This window comes from Pipistrellus hanaki (genome assembly GCF_964339955.1).
Source record: "Pipistrellus hanaki genome assembly, chromosome: 1".
Lineage (NCBI taxonomy): Eukaryota > Metazoa > Chordata > Mammalia > Chiroptera > Vespertilionidae > Pipistrellus > Pipistrellus hanaki.
Genome location: NC_140503.1, coordinates 165,604,802 through 165,617,557, shown reverse-complemented (window position 1 = coordinate 165,617,557; position 12,756 = coordinate 165,604,802). Strand labels below are relative to the sequence as shown.

Below are 12,756 nucleotides of genomic sequence, written 5' to 3'. Positions count from 1 at the left end.
GCTGTTACTCTTGAGGCTTTATCTTTACTTATGTCCTTTCTCTGTCCCTGCATTGTGTCTGTTGTAAAGGCAGGAGAAGTGTTTCTCAGTGAATTACAAAAATAGCATATTTTGCTCCCTTGTGCCTGAGCAGTGAGTATTTTTGAATGAACAAATAATTGTATCCATGTGGAGATACTCTGAAAAGAGAAAAACAGGATTGTCAAGTTAAACACTGGTGATTTTATTTCATATCACAGAATTTAGTCACAGCCCATTCCAAGGTAGAAGAAGCATGCAGATCATCCAAGTACAAAACTAGGTAGGTTAGCAAGTGGAGGACTACATCAATGAAGGTCTGCTACTTAGTGCTTCGTGTTGGTCAAAACTAAGCCTTATATTATTGGCTTCATGTGCCACAGTTGCGAAAATCAACATCTACTCTCAGCCTTGCCAGGACCAGTGAAAATGTATGTGGAGCTGCTTTGCCAATACGAACCCTTGACTTCTACCTCCTATAGTTACCAACTTTAGAGAATGACAAGGTTAGAATATTTTTTCCTTTCTATTTTAACATGTTAGATTTTTATAACACTCAAATCATTGTATTGTCTGGGGCTACCAGGAACTTAGATCACTGGTTTACACTGGTGTGCTGCAAGAATTCTTTTTTTTTAAAAATATATTTTATTGATTTTTTACAGAGAGGAAGGGAGAGGGATAGAGAGCCAGAAACGTCAATGAGAGAGAAACATCGACCAGCCGCCTCCTGCACACCCCCCACCGGGGATGTGCCCTCAACCAACGTACATGCCCTTGACGGAATCGAATCAGGGACCTTTTAGTCCGCAGACCGACGCTTTTTACCGCTGAGCCAAACCGGTTTCGGCAAGAACTCTTTTAAAACACACAGTACTGCCCTAGTCGGTTTGGCTCAGTGGCTAGAGCGTTGGCTGCAGACTGAAGGGTCTTGGGTTTGCTCTGGTCAAGAGCATGCACTTCTGTTGCAGGCTGCACCTCTGGCCCCCGTTGGAGTACACGCGGAAGCAACCAATCGATGTGTCTCTCTCACATCAGTGTTTCTTTTTCTCTGTCTATCCCCCTCCCTTTCACTCTCTAAAAAAAATCAGTGAAAAATATCATCGGGTAAGAATTAACGACAACAACAAATATGCAAGACCTGACCTCTTCCCCCCTCCTTTTTTTAATTAAAAAAAAAAAAAAAAAAAAGACAACAGCCAACATAACAATAGCTGTCCAGTGTGAATGATTCAAAATTATACCGTTGTGTTTTTGTTTTGTTTTTTGTCAGATCGGCAAAAAAGATATTTTTTGCTGTGCCCCAGAATTTTAGTAGTTAGTTTGTGTGCCACGAGATGAAAAAGGTGGGAAATGGCTGACTCAGGTTGTGAGACAGCAATGACTAACGGCACATTTCAGCTCCTCCGTGTACCAGCTGTCTGACCTTGGGTAAGCTACGGAGCTTCTGGTTTCTCATCTGTGAGTTGGGACTGGGTAATTAATAATAGTAACTGCCGCATAGAATTGTTAAGGTACATGAACTAGTTCATTCATGGTTACGCTTTTCTGGAACATTGGAAATGGTCGGTAAATACTAGCTGTTATGATGATCATGGAATACCAAATAGCTTGAGCCACCTGTATGCCATCATTTTTTTTCTCTTCTTGATACGGAGCATGTTCACTGGAATTTCATCATAAAGACAACGATGGAGGTAGATTTCAGTGGGATCTAGAAGGTTAGGTTATGTAAACATTGGACCTCCCAGATGGAGGAAACCGTGAGCGTGAACTCTGACGGGAGGAACCTGGGATTGGCCCAGAAAAGGCGAGGAACTCAGGTGAACCGCAGTGTCCTGTGCTCCATGGGGAGCCGTGGGCGATCCAGGAGGAATCGAGGTTTGGGGTTAGCCCAGGGAGGTCCTGAGGTGGCCGGCCAGGGTTTGGGACTGTGGGCCTCTGAGTGCTGAGGTCCCTTTGCCGGCGAGGCACGGAGGGGATTAGAGGGAACAGGATCTGGGCCAGGAGACAGCTAGGAGGCTGTTGGATTAATAGGACGAGAGAAGAGGATGTGCATTGCTGGCACTTGGGAATGAATACCCGGGGTAGGTGGGTCTCAAGCATAGATAAATGCCACTAACAGGCATAGGGAACTCTGGCATAGGGGTGGTGTAGGATGGAGGAATAGGATTTCAGTTTGGAGAAAATCAATTTGAGGGACAGATAGGACAACCCAAGAAAAACACCCCTTCATAGAAATTCAGAACTGGCCGAAGCCGGTTTGGCTCAGTGGTAGAGCGTAGGTCTGAAAGATCCCAGGTTCTATTCCGGTCAGGGGCATGGACGTTGGTTGCGGGCACATTCCTGGTGGAGGTGTGCAGGAGGCGGCTGGTCGATGTTTCTCTCTCATCAACGTTTCTGGCTCTCTATCTCTCTCCCTTCCTCTCTGTAAAAAATCAATACAATATATTTAAAAAAAAAAAAAAAAAAGGAATTCAGAACTGAATGCAGGCAGAGAGATCAGTGTCGGAGATCAAGTGCCTGGGTTCTGAGAGTGGTAAAGACAGAAAGGAGGAGATTGCCTGAGGCCATGCCCACAGCCTCCGAAGGGACCGCACATTCTTTGGGCAGAAGCAGCTGAGGCAGGAAGCAGGAAGCCCTGGAGTGCAGGGTTTGATGCCGCTGGTCGGTGTGAGTTAGACCTCTCCTCACATTTCCCATGTGCCTTCCAGTTTCTCCAATCTGTTCACGGATCCAAAGAGAAATGCCGGTTTCCCTTTTCCCCATCACATGCTGATGGGCAGTAACTCCCAGGATTCCTTTAATATTGGGCAGAGAATTGGGCTCAGATTATGGAATTTTAAAACGGCCCTATACCATTTACATATTTTTTGTTACAACATTAGAAGACGGAGACTGAAGACATACCTTCAAATTAAAATAAAAAAAAAAATTTTTTTCAGGACCAAACTGCTTTATAACCCTTCATTTTGTGTGTGGTTTTTCCGTGGGTATAAAAATACTCAGTGGACGTGGGGGTGGTTTCTCGTGTTTTGGAAATGGTGAGAATATGAGATGCCGAGCGTTGGGTCCTGGGACGAGAGCTATAATTACTAACTGATTCTTTACCAGGACTGGCTCCTGGGTGGGTATCTGAGATTAAAAACCCAACACTCCAGAATCCCGAGCAGGGAGCCACGCCCCCTCCCCATCCCTGGAAATTAAAAGTGTGATGGAGAGGAGAGGGGAGGTAGGACGATGGCTCTTCTGGGCCTTGTCTTCTCTTGTGCCATTTGCTGAGGGTCCGAATCAGGGATGTGACTGAAATGCAGGCTGGTGTGGCCTCTCCTAGCCTGACACACAGCAGCAGCTGCACAGCTGCGATGGAAAGAGGTCTAAATATAACCCAGACTCATTTCAAACCCTCCTCCCCCAGCCTTGGCGGATGTGGTCCACGCCCTAAAAATACCTGCTGTCTGAGTCTTGAGGTATCTGAAGAGGAAGGGATGGGTGAGAGAGTAGAATTAGGGCCGTGTGGTATGTGCGGGGGGTGGGAGGAGGAGGGACGGGCCAGCTACCGGGCCCGCTGCCCACGGGAGCCTGCTCCGGAAGCTGTTGGTGAGCTGCCCACCGTGCCATCCTGTTCAAGGATAAGTGCCCACTCTTGAGCCTCGTATTCACTGTTGGCAGGTTTCAAGGAAACTATTCATAGACGGAGCATCTGTTCTCTGTCCCATTGACCTCAAGCCTGCAGCTGCCACCATGGTATTCAGGCAGCGCGATGGCTTTCAGTCTTGTTCGGAGAATCGGGATTCTAGAGCTGGCAAGGACCTTGGACATTATAGCGTTCAGACAACAGTCCCTTAAAACCACTTGGTCCAGGGAATCACATTTCTCTGCCTCTGTAGTGACCCTGGCGATTTGGACGTGGAGTCTCTGTCCCAGATTACTTAAAGAGATCCCTCCCATCATTATCTACCACAAATAGGCATAAAGGAAACCTGCGTTTTGTTTTTTAAAAATGTTGACTAAGTGACCCTGGCCAATGCCTTTTTAAAAAAATTATTATTAAACTGTAAATTGGGAGCTCTTTTTCTTATCCAAATTTTAGCATTTTGAATATAAAGTTCATGGGCAACATAACCAGAACACCAGGAGTCGTGTTTTCAAGAAGGCTTTCAGTGTCTAGTTTCTGGAATCCCAAGATTGTGGTATTATAACTGAAGGACTGTCACTGACCTCTGCTTTCCTGGGAAGGAAAGGTTTCACAGGTCATCTCTAACATCCTTGGGATGCCTTCCAAGTCATGGAGGCAGTAGACATCCTATCTAATAAAAGAGTAATATGCAAATTGACCATCACTCCAACATACAACATGGCTGCCCCCATGTGGTTAAAGATGGCCACCACAAGATTGCCAGCAGGGGAGGGCAGTTGTGGATGATCAGGCTTGCAAGGGAGGGCAGTTGGGAGGGGAATAGGCCAGCAGGGGAGGGCAGTTAGGAGTGACAGGCTGGCAGGCAGACGTGGTTAGGGGTAATCAGGCAGGCAAGTGAGCAGTTGGGAGCCAGCAGTCCTGGATTATGAGTGATGTACAACTGCCCGTTTAGGGATCAGGCCTAAATGGGCAGTCGGACATCCCTCCCTCGAGGGGTCTCAGATTGGAGAGGGTGCAGGGTGGACTAAAGGACACCTCACCCTACTCCCATCCCCTACACGAATTTCGTGAACTGGGCCTCTAGTCTATATAGAAAAGCCTAAGTGACCGTTCGACCAGTAGCTATGACACACTGACCACCAAGGGGAAGACACTCAATGCACAGCCATGGAAACATGGAACAGACTGATAAATCTCAGAGGGAAGCGGGTGCAGGGAGGGCATGAAGAGATTAGCCAAATATCTTATTTGCATACTAGAGGCCTAGTGTATGGATTCGTGCACCGGTGGGTCCCTTTGCGGATTGGGTCGAACCCTGCAGTCCAACATCTCCTAAGGGGTCCCAGATTGCCAGAGGGATGCAGGAAGCTTCTCCGCTGGGAGCTGCTCAGAGCTCCTTCCCTGTATCTGGAGAGAGTGTCACTTAGTTTTTACTGTGGGCTGGAAGTCATTTGAAAATTTTTCTTGAGTGTTCAAAGCTCCCAAAATGGTTGGAGTTTTGTTTTTTTTTTTATGTCTTTTACTAGTAAGTATCTGAAATAGTCACCTCCAGAAGCTCTGTTTTCCCTGGACCCGTGCACATGTAGCAGGGAGTGAGGTGTGCTGGAGACCATCCACCTGGAGTGGATGTGACTTTGGGGAAAGAGCGTGGCTTTGGGTTGTTGGACCTTCAGTTGTGTAGAAGCCAAGATGGGTGTGGGGAGAGAGGCACGCTCTTCCGGGCATGCCCGGAAGGAAGGAAGGGAGAGGGCGCTGTCTGTGCGCGTGGTGCCCAGGTGGCGCCGTTCGTGGCTTCTCAAACGTGTCCCCTCTGTGATTCCAGAACGAAGAGCTCCGGAACCTGTCCCTCTCCGGCCATGTTGGCTTTGACAGTCTTCCTGACCAGCTGGTCAACAAGTCCACTTCCCAAGGGTTCTGTTTCAACATCCTGTGTGTTGGTAAGTGACTCCTCACCTGCTGCCGGGCACGGAGGCTGACCTTGAGCTGGCAGGTGCCTGGGACAGGGACTCGTTTCAGGAAGTGAGCAGGATGGCATTTTCACTTTTTTTTTTTTTTTCTTCATTAGAAAAACAGGACAATAATGCCCACTGTCTATATGTTCCCACCGTTACCAAGATTCTTGTATGTGGGTACATGCTTTGTGGTGTTACTCAAGTTATTTTCATTTAGTGGTCAGTTTAATATTGTTATTAAGTCATTTATTTTCACGTTTGATAGGGGGAGGGACTTAGACCATAACTAGTCACTAGTTAAAAGCAGGAACTGAGATGTACATACACAGTAAGACCACTCAGAAGCCTCTGAAGCATGTGTTTCTAGGGTCTCTCATTGCAGGGCACCAATAACCTCCATTAGGGGTTTCTTTTTTCTTTTTTTTTTTTTTAAAGGGTACGGGATCTGCCCTAGGATAGAGGGTCCCATCAGGATTCTGGGAATATCTTTTTTTTTTTTTTTTTTAATATATGTTATTGATTTTTAACAGAGAGAAAGGGAGAGAGAGAGAGAGCTAGAAACGTCGATGAGAGAGAAACATCGACTAGCTGCCTCTTGCACACCCCCTACCGGGGATGTGCCCGCAACCAAGGTACATGCCCTTGACCGGAATCGAACCTGGGACCTTTCAGTCAGCAGACCAACGCTCTACCACTGAGCCAAACCAGCTAGGGCCCACCATTTTTATTATATATATATATAATTGATTTTGTACAGAGAGGAAGGGAGAGAGATAGAGAGCTAGAAACATCGATGAGAGGGAGTCATCGATCAGCTGCCTCTTGCACACCCCCCACTGGGGATATGCCCGCAACCAAGGTACATGCCCTTGACTGGAATCAAACCCGGGACCCTTCAGTCCATAGGCCAACACTCTATACACTGAGCCAAACCGGTTTCGGCGGGCCCACCATTTTTATTATTTATTTATTTATTTATTTATTTATTTATTTATTTATTTATTAAAAGGAAAGCTTTTTTTATTTTATTTAATTTTTTTTATTTTATTGATTTTGTACAGAGAGGAAGGGAGAGAGATAGAGAGTTAGAAACATCGATGAGAGAGAGTCATCGATCAGCTGCCTCTTGCACACCCCCTACTGGGAATGTGCCCGCAACCAAGGTACATGCCCTTGACCGGAATCGAACCCGGGACCTTTCAGTCCCCAAGCCGACGCTCTATCCATTGAGCCAAACCGGTTTCGGCGGGCCCACCATTTTTAAAGGATACCCATTGGGGTGCGGGGGGCAGGTGTTCCCCTGTTTGGAAGTATCCTGACATGTTGCATGCAGCCGCTGCACTGGGTGCTCGTCAGCAGAAAGCCGCCGCGGGTTGGCACGTGGACCGGCTCGCTCTCTGGCGGGCGGTCCTCGGCACTGCGTGAGAGGAAGACAGGACCAGGCAGCCCGCTCTGCAGCTTGCCTTCTCCTTTCCCCACGTGAAGTGGAGCCATTTAAAAGTCAGCAGGGCGCCTCCTGAGTGGCAGCTAGCTGTGCAACGTGGCATAAATGAATTGCCTTTTCTCTTACAGTAAATGCTGCTTGCAGAGCCTGCCGTTCCTCATTAGCATAGCAATTTGTTGGCAATTTGTTGATTTTTTTTTTTTTTCCCTATTGAAAAGTGGGCTAAATTGTAGGCTGATTACTATTCTGGCTTCTCTCCCCTGCCTCCCCAGCCTTGTCTTCAACATCAGCTTCACAAACACATGGGAGAGTTGTGTCCCAGCTCCTGCAGGTTGGGAAATTTCCCAGGGGGACTGGGCTTGCTGGACGGCCTGGTTGGACAGGGTGCATGGTGTGAGGTGGGGGTGCTGGTTCCTGGGCTGACCCCTCGTGTTAAATGAATAGCACCGTTACAGTGCTGGCCAGAATTCCTCCCAAGCCACGTCCATGCTGCCCTGTTGGGTCTGCAGAGCAGCTACTATTTTAACTCACGTGGGTGGGTGACAATACCTATGATTCCTAGATTATTTTTTAGATTCTGGTTCTATGCTTAGACATGTTTAAAATTGGTTTTTCAAACGAACAAAAACAGTTCATCCTTTCTGTTTAAAAAAACAATCCCCTGTTCCCTTTTCGTTTTTCATCCTCATTTCCATTCCACAGAATTAACACTGATATTCTTCTAGAAACTTTACATCTTTCTGTACTTGGAAATTATTTTTGGAGGCTTAAAACAACACCAGTTTATTACTATCAGTATTACCCTGTGGTTCTCTAGAAGTTCAGCTTGTGTGCCCCCGGGCTCCATTCGAGGCATCAGCAGGACCATGGTCCTTTCCAGAACCTCTGGGACAGTGGTCGCTAACCAGTGGTCTACAGACCTCTGGTGGTCCATGAGGTCCGAAAGGTTTGCGACCACTGCTCTAGGGGAGACCTCATGACCTTGCTTTTCTAGTTTCTAATGGCTCTTGGACCCTCCATTTTCAAAGCCAGCAGCATTGCATTCCTCTCTCCCTCACTCTAATAGTAGGAAAATTTCCATAGAGAATTGCTAAAATCCAGTTTTACACTCTGTTAAGACTCTTCCTCAACCCCCCACACCAAAAAGGCCGTATATTGAATGGTGGCCTGAGTCCTCAGGGAGGGAGGTGGGGAGACCAGCGCCAAACACAAGAGATTTCAATGGGAAAGGAGACTTGGTCAGAAGGCAGACGGGCATGAGAGAGAACATATACAGCAGCTCTTTCACAATTATACAAGAACTTCTTAATTTTGGTTTTAGAGATCATATTCTTCTGGGTTTTGATATATATATAATTGATTTCAGAGGGGATGGAGAGAGATAGACACATCAATGATGAGAACCATTGATCAGCTACCTTCTGCACGACCCACACTGGGGATTGAGCCTGCAACCTGGGCATGTGCCCTGACCTGGAATGGAACCCTGACCTCTAGGTTTATAGGTTGATGCTCAACCACGACCCCACATTGGCCGGGCTGTGTTTTCTTTCTCTCTCTCCACAGTAAGTCCTGGCTGTCCTTCCAGTATCTCAAGCCCACAGATTCTTTTCCATGACTCTTTGGCGCCCTGTGGTGAAAGCCAACGTTCACTCTTTAGGACACGGGGGTGTCGGCATTAATATTAAGCATACTTATCCTCAGAGAGGGAAGTGCATCAAATCTTCTTACCATAAATATTTTACAGCAAAATATCTGTAGAAGAAAACAATTTTCTCTGTCAATCAATGGTCCCATCTATTTTTAAAGTAAGAGTCTGTGAGAAAAAGGGTTCTAGCTTTTGACAGCCCTCGGGGGAATAGGTGTCCTATTTAGCTTCAGAGCATCCATGGTACTTTCTTTTCGCCTTGTCATCCCACTGTCTGTCTGTTGTTTTTTATACAGTATGTGTGTGTTTGCTGTTTATAGCATCATTAAGTTATTTTCACGTGGTAAGTATGGAAGGGAATTGAGGATTTTTTTAAAAAGTTAGGAGCCTAGGAAGGAAACTGATGATGATTCTCAGAATTCGTTTTGTGGCAAGGTACCGTGGGTCGCAGACAGAGGAAATGAACCGGGGCAGAAACTAACCCTGGCATGCGCTTAGTCTAGTTTTAGAGGCATTGAATTAAAGGTCTGTTGTCAGCATCCGTCTCTCTCGAGCTCTGGAAAGCAACGTAACCAAGAGCGAGAGAGTAGTGTGCACTTCACCGGGAAGAGAACTCTGGAAGCCGAACCGGGTACCAGAGCACCCAGGAGTTCATGGTTCCCTCACTCTCCATCTTGCTGGCAACACACCGAGACACCCCAAAGCTGCACGCTGGTTTAAATAAAGCCATTTCTGTCTTACCCATGCTGTATTACTCCGGAGAATCTAAATTAGTCACCATTTACAATTTAAATATCTTTCTCGTTCATTTTCCAAAATGACTCTAGTGAAACGCCAGCATTGATGCGGCCGTTTGTGGGGTCTTTGTGCACAGGCAGAGATGGAGAAAACACGGCAGCGCCCCAGCTGCCAGCTTTGGGAGGGGAACCAGCTCAATAGCAGGGCCAAAGTAAATTAACGGTGCCTTTTGAAAATAGATATTTTTAAAGTAACTCAACGATAATTGGTTTGAGAGAATGACAGAAGAGGAATAGAAAACTGACCAATTTAAGATTATTTTAGCCAAGGCTATAGATGCCAACATAAACTGTAGGATTTTACAGTCAAATCGTGAAATTTTTTAAATCCCATCTTGCGTATCTAGGAAGGCATATAAAGTGGCTGACAGGGTGAAATGAGTGAGTAAATGAATAGATACAATTAACCCGCCAAAGGAAAGCGAAGTCAGAGATGGAGTCCGAACTCAGAGCCATCAGACCTGCCTGTCAGGAAGGCGTTTGCCTTTCAGCCAGCGGGCAGAGCAGGGAGGAGAGCCATTCAGCAGATGCGTATTGAGCACTTGTTATGGTTCAAATATGTTAACAGTTTAACAATGGCAGGTTTATAGTATCGTGAAGTTAAAATAAGAGTTGCCCTAGGGGAAGCACAACTTCACCTGGAAGAAGAAAAGACACATGTCCCCACATCTCGGTCTGATTCCTGAGCGTCCCCAGGTCAGTGCGATGGACCCATGCGACGCCAGGAGTCACATGCTTTTCTTTCGAATCCCTCATGCCGGCTGTGGGATTAGCCAACGCATGTTCCATCAAAAGCGATTCTCCAAGATGAAACGACACAGCTTAGGCACACAGCTCTCTGGTTATCTGGCTCCAACCAAGAATGAAAGGGAGAGTCTTTAGAGCAGGTGGCAGGCCTTCCTGCACAGGGACTGGCTAATCATTCCAATACTCAGCCTTGGCCGTCAGAGTAAAAATGCTGCATCACAGAGCAACTGTTTGATCCATCTATAATTCCCTTCTAATTAATTAATAATATAGTGCTTCTCCTAGTTTGTTGTTGTTGGTTTTTTTTGCTTATTTGTTCTTTAAAAAATATATATTGGGTCGGCAACTAAGTAATTGCGGATTTTTAAAAGAAAATCAAAGAATTTTTTCACGGAACTAAATAACTTTATTCTGTAATGTATTGCCCATTTTGATCAATGACCTTTTGCCATCTTTCAGGCAGCATCATAATCCCACGTTCAAAAAACTTCTGGTTTTTATTAGCAAAAAACTGAATCAGGTATGATTTGACATCATCATCATTATTGAAATTTTTACCATTCAAGGAGTTTTGTAAAGATCGAAACAAAAAGTAATCAGATGGTGCAAGGTCAGGACTATATGGTGGATGTGGCAAAACATCCCAACCAAGCTCCATTAATTTTTGCCGAGTGACCAAAGATGTGTGTGGCCTTGCATTGTCATGATGGAATACAACACCTTTTCGATTTGTCAATTCGGGCCGCTTTTCTTCAACTGCATTGTTTAATTTCATTAGTTGTTCAATGTAAACATCAGAATTGATCGTTCGGTTGGGTGGTAAGAGTTCAAAGTAGACAATTCCTTTGTAATCCCACCAAACTGATAACAAAACCTTCTTTTGATGAATATCAGCTTTTGATGTTGTTTGAGTTGGTTCACCTGGCCTGCTCCACGATCTTTTCCGCTTGATATTGTTGTAAACTACCCATTTTTCATCGCCAGTTATCAGTCATTTTAAAAATGGATCATTTTCATTACGTTTCTTTAGCAAATCGCAGCTGCTAATGCGTTGCGTTAACTGTGATTCTTTCAGTTCGTGAGGAACCCATGTATCGAGTTTTTGAACATAGCCAAGTTGTTTTAAGTGATTTTCAATGCATGTATGTGATACATGAAGCTTCTCTGCAATCTCACGTGTTGTACTGTGACAGTCCGAATTGATTATTGCTTTGATTAGGGCGTCATCAACTTCAACTGGACTACCAGAGCGTTTTTCATCTTTGAGTGAAAAATCACCAGAACGAAATTTGGCAAACCAATTTTGACACTGCCGTTCTTTTAAGGCTTCGGCACCATAAACAGCACATAACTTTTTATGAGCTTGCGATGCGTTTTTCCCTTTGAGGAAATAAAAAAGCAAAATATGACGAAAATGTTCCTTTTGATTTTCCATTTTTCAACGAACGCCAAACGAAAACTACAAAACAGATCAAAAAACTTTTTTTACTGATTAACAGCTGAATAGCCAACTATCAAATAACAAAATGTGTTTTACATTTGTACTACGTCTGCAAACCTAAAAATTCAACTGAAGCCATATATGTGTGAAACCCGCAATTACTTAGCTGCCGACCCAATATATATATATATATATATATATATATATATATATATATATATATATATATATATATATATATATACACACACACACACACACACACACACACAGTGGTGCCTCGCATAAAGAACACCTCGCACAGCGAACGCTGCACACAACGAACGTCATTTCATGATTCATACAACGAACTTCGTTTCACACAACGAAGTCGCCCGAGCTTCCACGACTGCTTCGCCCGAGCTTCCACGATCGCTGCCGATGTATTGCATCCTTCCGCGCAGGCACTGCAGGCAGTTGTTAGTCACTGCGCTTAACTTAAGCACGTATCTCGGCAATCGTTCTTTATTACGAATTAAATCACGCACGTATCACGACAGTCGTCCTTTTAAGTTAAACTCCATATTTTTTTTATATCATGGCTTCTGAAAAAAGCAGGAAGGTGATTTCTGTTGAAATGAAACAGGAAATAATTAGAAGGAGTGAATGTGGGGTAAAACAGTGTGATCTCGTCAAAGAGTTTGGCCTCAGCAAGACCACCATTTTCACCATTTTGACAAATAAGGATGCAATCAAATCAGCCAAAGTAGCCAAAGGAGTATCAAAACTATTTCATGAAAAATATAGGTCTTCAATCCACGAGGAAATGGAGAGGCTATTAGCGATTTGGATTAAGGACAGGCAGGTGAAAGGTGACGTAACAACCCAAGATATTATCTGTCACAAAGCCAAGAGAATTTATGACGATCTAAAGAAAAACGTTCCTGGAAGTAGCAGCAATCAAGATAATGAAGAAGAATTCAAAGCCAGCAGGGGGTGGTTTTTTAGATTTAAGAAAAGGTGTGGAATCCACAGTGTTACTATGCATGGTGAGGCTGGCAGTGCTGACAAGAAAGAAGCAGAAAAGTTC

The 12,756-nt window shown here is 45.0% G+C and overlaps 1 protein-coding gene across 7 annotated transcripts in view; it reads left to right on the top strand.

The window, feature by feature from the left end:
- SEPTIN11 (septin 11) overlaps window positions 1-12,756 on the top strand; it is a 96,860-nt gene that overhangs the window by 42,929 nt on the left and 41,175 nt on the right. For all 7 annotated transcript variants that reach the window (XR_014794857.1, XM_084881936.1, XM_084881935.1 and 4 more), the window contains exon 2: window positions 5,481-5,595. Coding sequence is in view for 6 of the 7 variants with exons in the window: in XM_084881936.1 (XP_084738062.1) it covers window positions 5,481-5,595 (115 nt within the window). In the remaining variant the exon portion in view is untranslated. The remainder of the gene's footprint in view (window positions 1-5,480; window positions 5,596-12,756) is intronic.